Below are 18442 nucleotides of genomic sequence, written 5' to 3'. Positions count from 1 at the left end.
GGTGTGGGTTTCACTTGAGGCTCTGTGCACCTGAATCAGATATAGACACTGTGCTATGTCAAGAATTTGAAATGTGGGGAAAGGATTGTACACTATTTAGAGAATACCTAATGAGCTGCAGAGGAGTTACAGATTATATGCTAGTCAAAAGAAGTTAAAGAATATCGATTCTTTCATATCACTGTAGTTGATCTGTTATGGCATATAACTATAGTAAGATGATAGAATTGGGCAATTAACCATAACCAGTCCTTGTAATTGGTCTACGCAGTGACATAACTGACCAATCAGCTTTGTACAAATATCAATGATTCATAACAATAAATCCTTCACTCAGATGTAGGATATTGTACTACCAGTTTCAAAATAGGTCGACTTTTTATATTTGTTTGTTTATAGAGTTCATATTTACAAATCCTGGTCAATAGGTAGAAAAAAATAAAAATATAGAAAACGATAATTTATTCCGTTCTTCCAAAACGTTGTTGCCAAGTGCACTGTCAGTCTAATCATACTAATATAACCTTTTGTCTTGTGTATGCGACATTTGGATGTTGTGCCAAAGTCAGTTTTAAACTTGATTGTTTATTCAAGTGTGTAGGTAAACGTAGGTTCACATAGCAGTGCAATTACCATGTCTAGCAAGTGCTTTTCCCCCTGCAAACAAGGTCATCCTGTTGGTTTACGATTACGCTAGATCTACAATTATGTTATCAGGTTTGTATTTCTTTCTTATCACTTGTTGGTTCATTTGGTTTAATAACTAATCTGAAACTAAAATTAATTTTCACCCTGAATATACAATAATCCTTTTCACTACATATGAATTAAGTAATCATTAGGCTAGTTATCCATTATCAGCTGATATCAAATATGTAAGACTATCATTAATTACATTCTCTTTAATACAGACGTTTCTACTTAATACGAACACGGCTATTAAATAATAATGATATAGATGGAAGCTTTAAGCGAGTGGTAGGATGTAGCAAAAATGCAACATTTGCTACGTGTGATTATGTCAGCAAAAGATAAAAAGTGAGTGAGTGGGTGGGTGGGTGGGTGGGTGGGTGGGTGAGTGAGTGAATGAATGAGTGAGTGAGTGAGTGAGTGGGTGAGTGAGTGAGTGAGTGAGTGAGTGAGTGAGTGAGTGAGTGAGTGAGTGAGTGAGTGAGTGAGTGAGTGAGTGAGTGAGTGAGTGAGCTAAACCAGTGGTAAATAGCATGACCTACAATCAAGTCATCACTGTCAAGTCAATCAGCCAGGTCACACTTTGTAACCAACCAATCCCAATTGTATCATCTCTTACAACAGGAATAAGATGGGATCTAACCAAGAATCCCTATGGTGCCTTGAACTGTATCAGAGATACTGTCTAAACTTCACATGTCTAATCATAAACTACTTAAACAAAATATTTTTATCTTGCAGTTATCTTATCAAATTGATAATTGTGCCAAAAGCATCTATTTAAGTATCATATCTTTCAAACCCAATTGAACACCAGTTATTAATACCAAACTGTGTCAAGTTTTCAACGGAAATCAATATCAATATGGATCCACTTTAGATATGAGTCTTTGTTGGTTCAGAAATTGACAATCTTCAAGCACACTGAATACACCTTAGGAACAAGCCCTGGTGTGCCCAAACAGTGGCATTGCCAGGCAGAAATTTAATTCAGTGTTTTAGAGAGCAGGAAACAGGTTGATAAGGTTGCTAAATAAAGACTTTGATCAACTCTTGGCTCTTCGGACCACCAAGGCTTAGCAAGTCAGGCTTGAAACTAAAGCCAGACTCCTCTATTACACTGAATTAGTAAAATCCCCACACAGATAGGAAAGGAACCTGTGTAACTCCTGTCTTTAACTGGATATATCTGGTGATTTAAATTGATGAAAGGTAAACCAACATTTTCATTTAAAAAATGACATCTGATAACATTGATAAGTATTAGATTCTAAAATCTATCACCTGATGGAAACCTTAGGTAATGATAATGCAAACTGATTAACATGTCTTTTGAACTACCGGTATTTCATTTTCTATTTTTAAACACTAAGAAAAGGGAGTACCCTCCTTGTTAAAATCACCAATCAAGTTTCACACGAGAGATTCACACAGAGAGTGGCCCAACCATATTTTATACTACCTGAACAAACACATTAAATAATTCCATACCAGTGTCAAAAGAAGTTCATGGTAACCAATGTCAAAAGAAGTTCATGGTAACCAATCCTTGAAATTTAACAACAATACCAAACAATGTTCTATAAATACAGATCATTGTCTCCACAAGTACTTAGTATTGAAACCTATTGAATAAAACTTGCAACCCTTTTGATATGACCTGAAGTCAACTAAACTCACATTACAAATAGCTAATTCAACAAAGTTCCCAAGAGGGCCAAGTGAAGTAAGACAAGTACTAGGGCAATTGAGTTAATGACACAACATTCACAGACCCAGTCCATAAATCACAATAACACCATACAGTTGAGGGCGTTGGGAAGGCCAAGAATTCTGTGTACGTCAGTCGCTGTTACTCAACCCTGCAAACAGTGTGAGGTCTTATGAATGGACCCTCCTCTCTCCCCAACTTCCTTGCACAGAATGTCATGGCTTCCACAGATCGCACATCATATCCTGCCTACTTAGTAGAAACATGTTTCTCATAGGCTGCGTGTACATGTGGGGGCTCCATGAAATAGATGTGTTATCAATTACATAACTACATAACTACGTAACAGCTGAGGAAAGGTTTAGTTTTCTTAAATGAATGCGTTCAAGAATTATTTTTTTCTTCCTGATCCTGAGCACTTGTTTGTTTGTTTGTTTGTTTTTTGTTTAACGCCTCACTCAGCAATATTCCGGCTATATGACAGCGGTCTGTAAACAATCGAGTCTGGACCAGACAATCCAGTGACTGAGATCATGAGCATTGAACCACACAATTGGGATACGATGACATGCATCAACCAAGTCAGCAAGCCTGACCACCTGATCCCGTTAGTCGCCTCATACAACAAGCATGGGTTGCTGAAGGCCTGTCCTCTACCCAGATCTCCACAGGTTTCTGAGCACTTGAACTAAGTACACTGACATTATGATATTACAATGGATTTCACTGTCAGTGAAAATGAGGCTTAAATTTATGTAAATCAGTTACGGTGGAAAACAAAACATTTAAGTATCGTGATAATGCTGTTGAATATAAACCGAAAGTTTCAATTTCTTTTAAGATATTATGCATACTGACTACGTGACCCTTAAACCAGGCTCATTGTGATTGCCTGCTTCAAACATCAACTTGAAGAAGGCCATCAAAATCTTGTTTCTCCTATGATCACCGCCCAAAACTTAAATTCTTACACTCCCTGATTTTTTTATATATTTATATGCTAAATCTAAATCCAGTTTCTAATGTGTTCTATTAAAAAGTTTCATATCATGATAAAGACAGAATGAGTCATTGCAATGCAGTTTTTTGTGTTCTGGCAAACACGAAATGTTGGAAGATGGAAACATTCAAAATTCTGAAACTCAAATGACAGACATCAAAATGATAACACACGTGATGATGAAAAATACAAGTTTGCCAAACCACTGAGTAAAGAATTGTGAGGAGAAACATTAATGTGTATTCTAGGGCCTAATGATGAGAATTGATATGACATTCAGAAGTGGTGCAAAACAGGATATAAATGCAATAAATCAGAATGTTTAATGTTTATGTAACACAATTTTCATTCATAACTCAAGATAAATGTGTTATTCCCTCAAAGAAAATTATTTACAGACACAAAAAGCACATGATAAAACTTAAAAATACACATTAAGGTTCATGAAAAACAATCCATTGGGTACATAAACAACTGATATGACCCGATGGGTTGTCACTTTTTGAAAGTTATTTCCAGTGAGAATGCCATGATGTTTGGCAGAGTGTGTAATATGAGGACTTATTTGACTGGGTTATGTATGTACAGGAGAGAGTTATGATCCCGACACGTCTGCGATGTGAAAAATAGACTTGTTCCTCATTAGTTCCAAAATCCATGCATACCACGATGCAAGTTTTGAAAAAACCCTGCCTGTCCATAAAGTTCATATTTATTAGTTTACACATAAGAAATTGGCTGTTCAGTTTTTGTCATGAAAAATAAAAATAAAATTGTGTTTATAAGAACTGTGATAATTACCAAAGCATTAGACTTATCAGTCTTAGGAATGGCCATTAGACAACTAAACCGTGATTTGGGATAAATTGTAAAAACTAATACAGTCAAATTTTCTTCATAAATCCCAGTTTCATGAAAACATGAATGTTGGACTTGTGATATTAAATGAATTCTTTGTTAATTAAATTGATTCACTATAAATTAGTTTTCATATTTCAATACTTCTCAAAAGCCCCCCCCCCCCCCCCCCCCCCCCCACACACACACACAATAATAATAATAATAATAATAATAATAATAATAATAATAATAATAATAATAATGATAATACTAATACTAATACTACTACTAATAATAACCGACGTCATTGGAACAAAATAAAATATCCTTAAACAATAATAACATTAAAATTCTATATTTATTTTCAAAGAAACAATTTGACCTTCTTAATATAATTTATGAATCTTTTATTTCATTTCTCATCCTAATACGATAACATGTTGAATGGATATCACCGCATAATAAACCAGCGATAAGTCCAATAAATGTCATAACGCTCCAAACATTTATATCACAATGTAACACAATCAATATATTATCGAATCACTGACATACCGTTTTCTTTGCTACCTCCCATCCACTGTCATCGTTGTAATATCCTCGACATGTTGCTACTGTTTGTTTGGCTAGGTCGTGGTAGTAGTTGTCGTCACGTTTTTGCTCACCCATGTTTACTGACTGAACGAAGCCTACAGTAAAGCGACTCTCGTCTGCCTGCAGTTGACAACGTCTGTTCACGCACTGTCGGTAAATGCAATGTTATAACACTCCAGACATTAGCTCGTGACCTTTGACCCCAAATGACCTGTCAAAGGTTGGAGGTGAGGGAGAAATCATTTAGTGTAAACGCTACGCATTGAAACCGTGCCTTTTAATGAGCTTTCTAGAATCAGTATATTCGGTTGGAGGCGTATAACATGTTTGGTAGATATATTTAGAGAGAAAAGGTATTATTGTGTTTATTTCAAGTATTGTTGTAGTATATATATCTTTGCAATAATAAATGCTCGGCCAAAGATGGCGATGGGAACAATCCCGAGGCCGTTTTAGATGATGCAAGGATATATATCTGAAACAAGACGCGTAGCTGAGGTAGCAGGGTGTTGTTTTAAGAGTTAGCCATGGACCCAAGAGATCTCTTTCGTGGAATATTTGGATTTAACAGACATCGATTTGATGGGTCAGAACGCAACAGAAATGACAGGTGATTCTAGGGTTGGCTTTGACGTTATGTAATAGGCCTAATACCTGTAATATTCATCGGCAGATGGGGTGGCAGTGAAGTCTCCGTGACCAAACATCTCTGTTATATTTGGGATTTGTCAGACTTTTCTTAAAGGATCCTGGTACATTTGGACTTTGAACAAATTGTTCGACATTTTTGCAAACTGCCTGTTGACCAATAACAAATACATATGTTAAAACAAAATGATATACTCAGTGATTGGTATTGGTCATATACGTTGAGTTCATACCGAACATCACCTTTGAGATTCAGGGTATTAAATAATTGAGTCTGGACCAGACAATCCAGTGATTTACATCATGAACATTGATCCACACAATTTGGAACGATGACATGCATCAACCAAGTCAACGAGCCTGACCACCCGATCCCGTTAGTCGCCTTTTACGACAAGCATAGTCGCCTTTAACGGCAAGCATGGGTGGCTGAAGACCTATTCTACCCCGGATCTTGAATCAGATAGGAATAAAATCAGTTGTCCAAAGGCCTTTTTGTAAAATGTGTGGTCACAGCGGCCCACAACCACATTACAGGTAGCAGGCCCTGATTTGTATTGCCTAACATATTACGGTAGAACACAGATAGAGCGAACAAAAGGATATAACAAATCCCCGTTTTATCTCCTATATAATGTTATATAAAATTTATGTACATAACGAATGCTCTACAGCAAACTAACGGATATAGCGAATTGATATCTGATCACTGACAAGCCAATCTACCATTAATTAGTGACGTGTATAGCGAACTGATAAATCTCACACAGTGTAAAGTGTCACTGACAATTGGCTGTACGCAATCAGCAGTGATTGATCAACCTTGTTAAACAATGTTATTGCATTGTGTTAATCTTACCTTTACATGTTATTGGACTAATCTTGTCTGTAAAACAGACATGAAATATATAAATTTTATGAGATGGTGTCAAAGTGTCAGTTCATTTTCACATGCTATCATGGCGGGCTATAGTAAGAGTTATTAAATGAATGTTATGAAATGTTATCAATTGAATGCTATGAAGTGATAACTTCTAATACAAGTCAGTGCTGCAATTACATGTATTGTGTTTTGTTTTATCCAAGATGGGGGAAGTTTCCGAGAGAAGACGTATGTAACGAACAACGGATATAACAAACTGATTTTTCTGGTCCCTTGTTGTTCGTTATATCCATGTTCTACTGTAATTAATCCATACAAGCCTGTTTTATTTTCTGCCCCCATTATGTCCTCTGCATGTGTATATTTTCGTCATCAGACTGTCCCCTCTCTGTTGTATCTATATAAATGTTCATATGCTGTGTTTTGCATTATTGTTATTATTATTTTTATTATCATTATTAGTAGTAGTATTATTACACCCCAATGGCGAGGTTTTTTCCTAATATCAATCACTGGTTTTTCTTGTCCATACTTGAATATTTACATATATCCCTCCCTCATATGGCTTGAATATTACTGAGTGCAATGTTAAGAAGATTCTAGGCTTGAGGAAATAGACTGTCACAGCAAATTTATTCCAAGTCCTTGAAATGCCACAACCAGTGTCTATGTGTTCAAATTTAAAATGTATAGAAATTTAGAATGAATGATTACCAAGATCCGAGGGCCATAATGGCAGCAGGGTTAAAAGTTAAAACTAGCCTGCAAGTAAAAAAAACTAGCCTGCAAGTAAAAAAAACTAGCCTGCAAGTAAAAAAAACTAGCCTGCAAGTTTTTACCCGGGCTAGTAAAGCTTTTGAGTTTAGTTCTAACTCTATGGCATGGGATCGTTTTGGTCTTAACCTGTTTTGATAATGATAATTAAACAAGTGATTAGATTAGTTTATTAATATATCCCCCCAGATAAAACTTTGGGAGCCGATTACGTGAGCAATGATTAGGGCTTGGTAACCTAATTAAGTTACAGTATTCGGCGTAATAAGCGCATGTTGGCAACGGGCAGTGCTTACTGAAACCATACCCAAGTAAAGTTTGTTTTGGTCATAATCTATTTTGATAAAGATGTATGATTAAACCAGTGATTAAGTCACTGATTACGTTTTGTACTATGCTCCCAGATAACACTTGGCAGCTGATGGGGTCTTGTTAAAACCAGGCACAAGTTAACTTGTTCGTGACTGAGTGTTAGTGAAAAGTTTAGTTCAAATGTTGGTGAAGCTAACATTTTTTTTATAATAGTTACAAGGCAATTATATATCCCTTCTACACTGCTGTTTTCTGTAAACATCTGTAATATACACAAGAAAATACTGACTGTCATGTAAATGTTTGGACTTTGTAGGGGATGCTTATTAAAATTTCTTACAGATTGTCTGAAATTTTGATAGGGAGTGCTCAATAGTGGAACAGGGCGGTTAGCAGGAGATGTCTACTAGGGCTGCAATGAATACACTATGAAGCGAATACGATTCGTATCACGAATATAGGGTAACGAATACGAATAGCAATTCATGAATACAATAACAAGTCAGCAGTTGATGTATTATTTGTTATATTCAGTGAAACAATAACAACATAGATTATTTGACATGGTTTGTTAATTAATATTATATTATACATTTATATACGGCACTTATCCAGGAACTAGTATCTGCACAAATGCGACAATGACCAGTGACCACAATACTGTCAAATTAAACATTATGAGAGTGTTGTCTTTTGAAGACATCTTTGCATATAATATGTTCTTATGGATATTTTTAGGTACAGGGTATGTAAATGCACATGATTGCATATTCATAAATATTCGATTCTAGTGGCCGCGAATAACGAATTCAATTCATGAATGAATACCGTTCGATTCACCGAATACGCGAGTGATTCCTAAGAGCCCTAATGTCTACCAGGGTCATCTACCAGTATATGTTTCTGCTGATAAATGGAGTGTCCATTGACTGTATATGTTTCCCCAGAAGCGTAATCCTGGTCAATAAGTGTTCAGTGGATTGTTGAGTTGTGAAAATGTTCCTGTTGCCAGAAGGGAACCAGCTGGTAGCTGTGGAACAGATGTACTGCAGGTGTAAACATGATTTGTTGTGGATGATAAGTTCTCAGCGGAACTTTGGATGTTTTTGTTTAAAAAACTATTGTTTCAGAACAAGTTTCTTTTGGTTAATCTTTGGGTTTTTTTCAGAATCTGGTTCTGAATTGCTATCTGTTTGATTAATAGATTAATTAGGATATGAATATACATGTATTGTGTTTTCAATGTAGAACTAGGTCTTAAATAGATTAAATCATGCTAAGTTGACTTTAGAACTGGACATGTGCTCAAACAGTGTTTTGTTCACATTGTATAGTTTATATTACAGTTACATGTATGGCATGTATGGCAGGCATTTAAAGTGTGTAGCACAGTTACTTTGTAATCAGTTAGCACCCCTAAGGAAGAATTAAGCAAACCTTGCAAGGTTCTGCACTTATGTCAGTTGTCACACTGCTCACTGTCACACAAAAGATATGATGTGACAGCTGGACATTGATAAGTACCAAATTTGAATCTCTCTGGGTCCCTTAAACTTGAGATGCAATCTCTTGAACAATTTCTATTGTGGTTTCTCCAGTGAATTGTTAATTTGCATAAATAGTAGCTTCTGTGGGTGATGTGTTTGTCAAATCAGCTTTTTCAATCTGATGTGGTTGTTTTGATTTGAAACCTCTGACTTACCAGTCAGAATAGAGTATTCTCCAAATTCATGGTACAAGTTATATTGATCACAGTAGCAAAATGAACAATTTTGTTGACAACTTTCATTATTCATTCTGAGACTAAAATAATTGAAAGTAGCCCTTAAGCACTATACCCTACTTCAGAACACAGGCATAGTTTGCAGTGATTTTGTACTGTATTGTTATCATGGTTATGAGACCGCCTCCGTGGTCTAGTGGTAGAGCGTCCGCCCGGAGAGCGGAAGGTCCGGGGTTCGATCCCCGGTGGCGTCATACCAAAAGACGTTAAATGATGGTACTTGTTGTTACCCTGTCTGGCGCTCGGCATTAAAGGGCTAAAACAAGGACTGGTTGGCTTGGAGTCAATATACTGTGTCTGAGTGGGGTATTCATGTTAAACTGCGGCATGGTATCTCAGTGTGCTAGCACTATAAATCGGCATCAGTCCGGACTAGTACAAGCAGCCACACACACACGTGCATGCACGTCGCTGTATAAGTGCAATAATCTTGGACGCGACGTTAAACCCAATTTCACCTCACCTATCATGGTTATGAATATCATTTTTGAATTTCTTAGGTCAAATCGTGTGCCACTTTACAGCAGTAAAAACTAACATTTTTAGTCCACTGGTCCTTACAATGATAACATAGAGCAATACCCTTAAAAATGGAAAATTTCTACTGGTCCTTATGATTCCTTTACTATTGGGCTGTTGGGCAAGGACTACAGGACTAGTGCCAATTTCTAATGCTGCTTTATATATACCGGTACATAAACAGCAGTTTGTAGTATGTATAAGAAGTTGACTCTATTCAATGACAGGTCATATTCACTATCTTGATTATCACCACAAACATCTTGCTCATCAATTGGAAACAAATGTAGAACTTTAGGGCTTACTTTCAAAGTTGGTACATCATGAAGACACAGAAGACAGTATAATGGTTCTGACACAAGTTAATCTGACCAGGCCCGAGGGTTGTTTGGCTTTCACATGTGCAGTACCTTGTGGGCTAGACGTGACATCATTTGACAATCATACATATTCATTTGTACAGATTCTTTGATGACGATGATGATGATTTTGCTGAATATGATGATGGCACTGACACAGACCACATGTTCCATCACTTCCATGACGAAATGCAGAAACAGATGGACAGTCTCAATCAGCAGATGGAGGAAATGTTCAAACAGTTCGGAGCAGTGGACTTTCCTTCAGGTAGCGTGGAGCTCTAGACTAGCATTAGGCCACCTCGTTGTGGCGAAACATACTAAACTGATCTCTGTTTTGCCTTGATTTTGAGTTAGGACACTGTTCGTTACATTTTGGTGACTTTAGACTTTTTGTTTGTTTGTTTGTTTGTTTGTTTTTTTGTTTGTTCAAAGGGAATATTGATTGGAGGGTATGATAGACTGATATAGAGATTTTATGGCTGCTTCAATAAATGCTCAGACATAATAGTTTTATTCTTATCCCGGTAATCTTCTCATCTTGCTCATTGTAGTGTCTGTATACAAGAAAAACATATCCTTTAACTGAAATATTTTACCTAGTACTAAGAACTTAACAATCCTGTAGCACATCTTTGGCAGAATAGGTCTCACATTTCTTCCCTCTGGTTGCAATAAGAGGTGTTTCAAATATGGAAATAAGGTCTATATTGAACATGGAGCTGCAGAATTTGGTTAGTACTTGGAAGGGTGACCATCTATCAGCTATTACCTGGCAGACAGTGTCACATCCATTCATGGATAGCCTTTTTTCTGAACAGTGATCAATCTTAATATTTTAAACAAATTCCATACAACGGGTGATAGTATCATTTGTATAATGATCAAAGTGTCCGACATATTTGTATAGTGATCAAAGCGTCCGACATATTTGTATAGTGATCGAAGTGTCCGGCTTATTTGTATAGTGATCAAAGTGTCCGACATATTTGTATAGTGATCAAAGTGTCTGACATATTTGTATAGTGATCGAAGTGTCCGACTTATTTGTATAGTGATCAAAGTGTCCGACATATTTGTATAGTGATCAAAGCATCTGACATATTTGCATTATGATCAAAGTGTCCGACATATTTGTATAGTGATAAAAGCGTCCGACATATTTGTAAAGTGATCAAAATGTCCGACATATCTGCATTATGATCAAAGTGTCTGACATATTTGTATAGTGATCAAAGTGTCCGACATATTTGTATAGTGATCAAAGTGTCCGACATTTGTATAGTGATCAAATTGTCCGACATATTTGCATTATGCTCAAAGTGTCCGACATATTTGCATTATGATCAAAGTGTCCGACATATTTGTATAGTCATCAAAGTGTCCGACATATTTGTATAGTGATCAAAGTGTCAGACATATTTGTAAGTGATCAAAGTGTCAGACATATTTGTAAGTGATCAAAGTGTCAGACATATTTGTAAGTGATCAAAGTGTCAGACATATTTGTGTCTGTAGTGGCTAAGGTTAAGTTAGAAACCACGTATGAATAATGCTGAGAGTTAGTAAACATTCTTTCCCCTCTTTGTTACTGCTAGTGCTGCCAGGGGAGCCAAGTGGGCCAGCTGTAACACAGAAGCCACGAGACAAAATGCTGAAGCCGGGCCAGTCGGAGGGAAGCCCCGCCAGTCCATCTCTGGAAGACCAACCGAGGCTTGATGCCCCATCACTGGTACTATACTTTACTTCTCATGGTAGAGCTTGAAACATGGCCTGCCCACTCTTACTTCCTTCAGTTTATGGGGGCACAGTTAGCCCAGTCATCGAAGGCACTGTGCAGCGTTGTGTCCCTGAGGAGTGCAAGCAACCTATGATTGTGGGTTTGAATCCTGGTTCACCCTGATCATGTTTCTATTTTTGTCAGCACCATTCGGGTGCTCTTGTGTTTGTTTTGTGACCTGCATCACTTCCGTCTTTCCTCCCACACCAAGGTGAGGTGGGGTCAAGTGTAATGGGCTTTAACGTCACATTCAAGATAATTGCTTATAATAGCCACATGCACTGTTTTGGCACACTTGTGCTAGTCTGGGTAGTTTTGGAACTGTTTGATAGCGCTAGCTGAGTGACATACCATGTCAGAGTTTAACATGGATACCCCAATCAGACACAGTGTACTGTCTCCAAACCGACCAGTTTTTGTTATATTTTCTTAATGCCAGGCAGGGTAACAACAACTGCCATCGTTTAAGGTCTTTAGGTTTGACTCTGGGCAGACTTTCTATCCCCTGACCCCACATCAAGCTGACATTCCATGATATGACTGGAATACTCTTGAACCAAGCGGGCTAGTGTTCGAATGTACCCATTTGTGTTGAAGACTCACTCACTCACTCACTCACTCACTCACTCACTCACTCACTCACTCACTCACTCACTCACTCACTCACTCACTCACTCACTCACTCACTCACTCACTCACTCACTCACTCACTCAGTTTATAAGGTCAAGGTCAGACTTGGCCCTCAGTACCACTTGCTGAGATGAGGATCGAGTGGGGAGACTGTCATTTGGCTGTGTGCCATCGTGCCCCAAAGACATGGATTGTTGCTGATTCTGTTAGTCACTGGATTGTTTGACCCTGACTTGATTAGCTACAGGCTGCCATAATATTGCTGGAATATTGCTTACTGTGTTGTTTAACATTAAACACTGGAGACAAATTGTTTTCAGTGATCTTTGTTTTGTGAACTGTTTTCATGCCTGTGATCTATAATCACACAAATGTTTATATTTTCAGTTTAGGAGATTTTTCACAGTCCCCCGATTTGGTCAAATACAGCAAGAGGAAAAAGTGGACAAAGGTTTGCAATCCTGTTTAATATTGTCATTGTTTTAACTTTATGTCGGCAGCATTCAACGTTTTTATCTCAACAGTAAAATAATGGATTGAAGTTTTTGACCAGATTAAACAGAAGGTACAATATTCAACCTCAGAAATTTGAAAATAATACAAAAGTTAATTATTTACAATTTGAGGATTGATAGTGTTTCATGTCTAGATCTGGACAATGACGTGGAAGGCAAGGACCTGTCAAAAATCCTATCACCCATGCAGCCAGAAAGAAGGGGGATGTTCCCCCACGGCCCTGGAATATTTTCTCACCATGGCAGTGTTTCCATAACAACCATAAGAGGAGCTGATGGGGTACGACATTTATCTTTTCATTATTATGAGTAGGCAACCTGTGTGTGATATGGTGTTTCCGTAGTATTACCCATATAACCTGCCACAGTTAAACATGGATACCCCACTCATGACACAGTGTACTGACTCCGAGCCGACCAGTCCTTGTTTTAATCCCTTAATGCCGCGCATCAGGGTAACAGCGCATGCCATCTTTTAATGTCTTTTGGTATGACACGGCCAGGGATAAACACCCCGACCTTCAGATCTCCTGGCAGACACTCTATCCACTAGCCCATGGAGGTGGTCTGTCAGCTAATGAATGAAATAAGGTCGGGTAAAACTCATGGAAGTTAAATAACTCAATCCCATGCATGAACATTTGAGAACCTGATACTGTAGATGGCACCAAAGCTATTCCAGATAGAGCACCAAAGCATTGGTTGGTCTGAGCACTAGTATGGGTGGTCGGGTAGCCTAGTGGTTAAAGCGTTCGCTCATCACGCAAAAGACCCGGGTTCGATTCCCGACATGCGTACAATGTGTGAAGCCCATTTCTGGTGTCCCCTGTCGTGATATTGCTGGAATATTGCTAAAAGCGGCGTAAAACCATACTCACTCACTCACTCTGAGCACCGGTTGGTTCCCACTTGTTTGGTCCAGGCTGTGGCTTGATTTGTTGTTTGACTACGTCACATAGCAGCTGTGTGTATTCCCAGGTGATCAGTGTCCAAAATAACTGCTTGCCCGCCTGCCCCTATCCGGTAACTTTTCTGTCAGGCTGCATGAAATTTGCTTCTTCCTATAATTATAAGACAACTTATGCTTTCAGTTTTATTATAATTCCTTGTAGATTCTCAAGTATTTGTTGGCATCACTTCAACTGAATCAAGACGTGATTTGTCTCTTAATTTTTCACGATTTTTCAATATTTATAATGTATGAATGCGGGCAGGTAACTTTGACGATGGACAGGAAACATTTATAGGTCACCTGCCCGACTATCTTGTTGGGTTTTAAGATTATTTCAAACACTGCAGTTGATGGAGGAATTACAGGGATTTATATAGACCTCAGAGGCAAAATTAATGTCAGTACAATTCCCAAATTAAGCGCTTCCCAATTCATGCTCTAATAGTTACTAATATTATAGCTTTGTGATAACTTGACCAATATAGAGGAAGAGTCTTTGATGCTTAGTTTTACGTTGAGTTCAGTGTTAAAATACAGTGTTAAATAGGAACATAAGCATAGTCGCCTTTTACACAAGCATGGGTTACTGAAGACCTCTTCTACCCCGGATCTTCACGGGTCTCACAAGTACTTCACTGTAGTTCATTGATCTGTGCATGCAGTAAATGCAGTATCAAAAAAACATGTAATTTGGGCAAGTGGATTATGATTTTGGGCAAATGAAAGGTCAATCCACACATGCCATGTCACTGAACTGTTCCACATTCGTTTGACTGCTGGTTCATGATTTTCTTTGTGTGCTGTTTATAACAGCAGTAACTTCATGTCAATAATTCATCATATTTTCATGTCCCCACAGAAACTTGAACAGAGGAAGACCGTGATAGACTCTGATGGGAATGAAGAAACAACTGTCACTCGGCAAGTCGGAGACAAATCCCACACGATCCGGACCAAGAAGGATGAATTTGGTGTTGTTGAAGAGAATCAGACAATGAAAAATATAGATAAAGGTAAATATTTGTCTGGCTTTGAGATTGGTGTTTAAGCTCACCTGTCCTGAAGAGCCACATCTGCATATCTACGTCAAAGCTGTGTAGGCAAGCTTCACATGGTAGTACTTCATTCCCTGCACTCTTTACTGTGAAGGTAATGAATGGGTCGCTTTAGTCTATTAGGGCGTTAAACAGTTTTGTGCAATACTCTGCAACAATATCTGTTATGAATACAATGTATTTTTACTTCTAAAACACAGAATCATTGGCAGTGGTGTTAACTGTTCCAGCCTAAACTTCATAGATGAAGGATTTGTCTTCAAAATAACAATAGGTGAAGTGAAATAGGGCTTAACGTCGGGTCAAAGATTATTGCACTTATATAGCGACGTGCATGTACGTGTGTGTGTGTGTGTGGCTGCTTGTTCTAGTCCGGACTGATGCCGATTTATAGTGCTAGCTCACTGAGATACCATGCCGCAGTTTAACATGAATACCTCACACAGACATAATATACCGAGTCTGAGCCGACCAGTCCTTGTTTTAGCCCCTTAATTCCGAGGGCCAGACAGGATAACAAGTACCAACTTTTAACGTCTTTTGGTATGATGTGACTGGGGATTGAACCCCGGACCTTCCGATGAAAACTATGACTTTCCCTATGTGAAATCCCAACCTAAATAGGTCCCAAGGTACTCTTTTCAAAAAGCGAATTTAGCACTACAGCTACTGCAAGTCCACGTGAAACTGTGGAAGTTACGATGGTTGTAGTGCTACAAATACTTTGTGTAACTGGGCCCATGAATGTTGTAAAAGCTGACTGTTAAATCAGGATTGTGCAACCACAACAATTGTTTGTCATTGTTCTAACAACCAACCACTGGTTTACCTGGACAAGACATTTGTTTCCTTGAAGATGTGATATACTGGAATACTGATGACAGCATAAGTACACTACCATTCACTTACATGTGATTTTCTTGTACAGATGATCTGACATCGTTTGATGAGCAGTGGCAGAACAAAGGGAGACAACCCACAGATCCACGGGATACCATGGTTATTCCAAAGAGTGACTCCGATGAAACCAGATCTATTTTCAGGAACCTATTTGGATTTGATTTGAGTGGGAAAAAAAATTGATTTGTAGCAAGACTATTTAAGAAGTAAGAAGACTAGAAGATGATGTGTTGGCCCTCTGTGATACGGTTGTGGAATACGATTTTCAGTTTCGGTACAAATACAACAGCCCTCAACATTTGCAGAGGAACTGTTGGCCTGGAATAGCACACCTTCAGGGAGGGAGATGATATTATTTTTTATAGTACATTTACTGATGGAATGAATACTATCTGTATCTTCTCATCTCTGCTGCAAAATGGTGTCAATTCGTTGAACTTGGAATTTGTTTATATTATTAAGTCTACGATTGATTCCAGCTATCCGATTGTCAAGATTAATTCTATGTTAATGTTTGGGGATGGGAAATAGTATTCCATTAATTTCATGCTTCATGGCACACCTGTAGACAATAAAGACTATAATTAGAACCAAAAGAAAATATGTTTTGCATATTTATTAAGGTGAGGGGCCAACTGTTTTGGTTAAAATAGTTGGAAGTACTGCACTGGTCGCTCTTTTGGGGGATCCCAACAAATGCCATGGGGGTAGTGGAGAAATTGGTGTGCTGTCTTAGCACAGAATAGGCTAAGGGGTTCATTAAGGAAAGGACTCGTGTGAAATACCTTTGTGTACAATTCATTTTAACATGTTAAATCCTTCTTTTTGAAATTACTAGTTGAGAAAGATTACTGGTATTGACATTGTTTCTCAAGTCTCAAATAGTGGCTGGGTTGGACCCTGCTATTTATCGCAATTTCTAAAGTTTGTGTAGTCAAATATTGAATGAATGTTGATTAATGATGGGTGTATGTTTTTGTTATGTACGAAAATAAAAATTTATTTACCACTACCCGGGGTATATTGTTTTATTGTTTGTGGGGTTTTTTCACCACAGAAATGTTTGTGGTAAACATTCATCACCTGCATCATTGTGGCCTACGATTACACTCAGTGTGTGTGAGTGAGTGAGGCATTATTTACTCCGTATCGTGACAAGAAGTTATGCATTAAGAATACATATATTTAGACTAAATAAAAACATGTCATCAATGGACAGTAAACTAACTAGAATATCACAGATTAATATTTAAAACGACCATACAACCATAACTATATATCACTATATGTTACAATACAATATAAAAAAGAGACGTTTGTTTATATACCTGTCCGATGTCACACACCAAGTATCAAGAATGTACCGCCAGTTGTCCAGACAGGAAGGTTAAATATGTATACACTGTATACTGACATTGGCTATTGATGGGTGAGTCGACCTGGCTCCATCACAAGGATCACGACAGCAAACAAGAATCCATGGAGTGGAAACACTTTTGGTCTCCCAAACCCGAGAGGTTTACAGCACCCAGACCCAATAAATAAGGTAGGCCACCTTCTTGTGGTACAGAAAAGGCATAATACACATTGATGATTTACCATAGGAACAACTATGAATGGTGAATATGATGCCAACTTCTTGGTGTTCTCTTCCTTCAGGACAATGTTCCAGTTCACACCAGTTCTATTGCAGTGGCTGCTCCCGTCCACCTTATTCACCAGGGCCCACTTGCACAAAGCAATCTTAGCCCTAAGACTATCGTAAGCGTTTGTTAAAGAATGGGAGTTACGATAATCTTAGCACTAAGATCGCTTTTTGCAAGTGGGCCCAGATCTTGGTGCCGTTATACAAAACAACCTTAGCCCTATGACTGTCGTAAGTCTATGTTAAGGTATGGGGGTTACGATCACCTTGATCTAAGATCGCTTTGTACAACGGCACCATGGCCCCTAGTTACAACCCCCTGTCCTAAATTAGTAAAAAGTAAAAAAGTCCTGCATGGTCAGAGATTAAATGAGGACAGAGAATTTGGAGGGACGGTTGACCGACCAGGATATGATCTACAAACCAGGGATTACTGACCTGGAGAAGAGAGGGAACAAGTTGACCAATCAGATTCCATCACTCATATCGCTTGCATTTGCTTCAAACAAAATGGCAGCGCCCTGTCAAGACGATCTGATTAATAATCTTACCCCGCGAAGTGCATCAAATCACTTCAGCACCTTGATTAAAAACTTTAAATAATTTGCAAGATATCTGATGACGCCCATTTGAGGGGCCACATGCTTTGCAAACCCTGCAGTGGACTGAAATCTGCACTTTGAAATCCATGTTGTTTAAGAACCGAATGTTTAGTTCGTTACGCGATTTTGAATGGACTAAGCATAGACTCGTTACTCCAGCCAAAATGTAACTCCCGAATTCCAGCCTAGTTCGGCAAGGGTGGAAACTGGACTTATATAGTAAGTTAACGCCCTTGCCTCGGGAAGATG

General features: G+C 38.2%; 2 protein-coding genes across 3 annotated transcripts in view; one reads left to right on the top strand and one right to left on the bottom strand.

Moving 5' to 3' along the window:
• The window catches only part of LOC124134065 (stAR-related lipid transfer protein 5-like), an 87675-nt gene extending 82656 nt beyond the window's left edge, over positions 1-5019 (bottom strand). Inside the window, exon 1 of the mRNA XM_046498697.2 lies at positions 4797-5019. Coding sequence (XP_046354653.1) covers positions 4797-4910 — 114 coding nt within the window. The 5' untranslated portion in view covers positions 4911-5019. The remainder of the gene's footprint in view (positions 1-4796) is intronic.
• Positions 5020-5236: 217 nt separating this feature from the next.
• On the top strand, positions 5237-16958 carry LOC124134067 (HCLS1-associated protein X-1-like). 2 transcript variants are annotated; one of them, XM_046498700.2, is made up of 8 exons: positions 5311-5445; positions 7815-7894; positions 10218-10381; positions 11712-11845; positions 12912-12975; positions 13174-13319; positions 14851-15004; positions 15975-16958. In XM_046498700.2, exons 2-8 carry the CDS (start codon positions 7881-7883, stop codon positions 16127-16129), a joined length of 831 nt encoding a protein of 276 aa, XP_046354656.2. In that variant the 5' UTR covers positions 5311-5445; positions 7815-7880; the 3' UTR covers positions 16130-16958. The 2 variants fall into 2 exon arrangements, with proteins under 2 accessions (XP_046354655.2, XP_046354656.2); XM_046498699.2 differs by lacking the exon at positions 7815-7894 and having other exon boundaries at positions 5237-5445.
• The last annotated feature ends 1484 nt before the right edge of the window (positions 16959-18442 follow it).

The sequence above is a fragment of the Haliotis rufescens genome, unplaced genomic scaffold (assembly GCF_023055435.1).
Source record: "Haliotis rufescens isolate VD_foot unplaced genomic scaffold, xgHalRufe1.0.p SCAF_1, whole genome shotgun sequence".
NCBI lineage: Eukaryota > Metazoa > Mollusca > Gastropoda > Lepetellida > Haliotidae > Haliotis > Haliotis rufescens.
The sequence above is the reverse complement of the archived record's forward strand: the minus strand, read 5'-3'. Positions and strand labels throughout refer to the sequence as shown.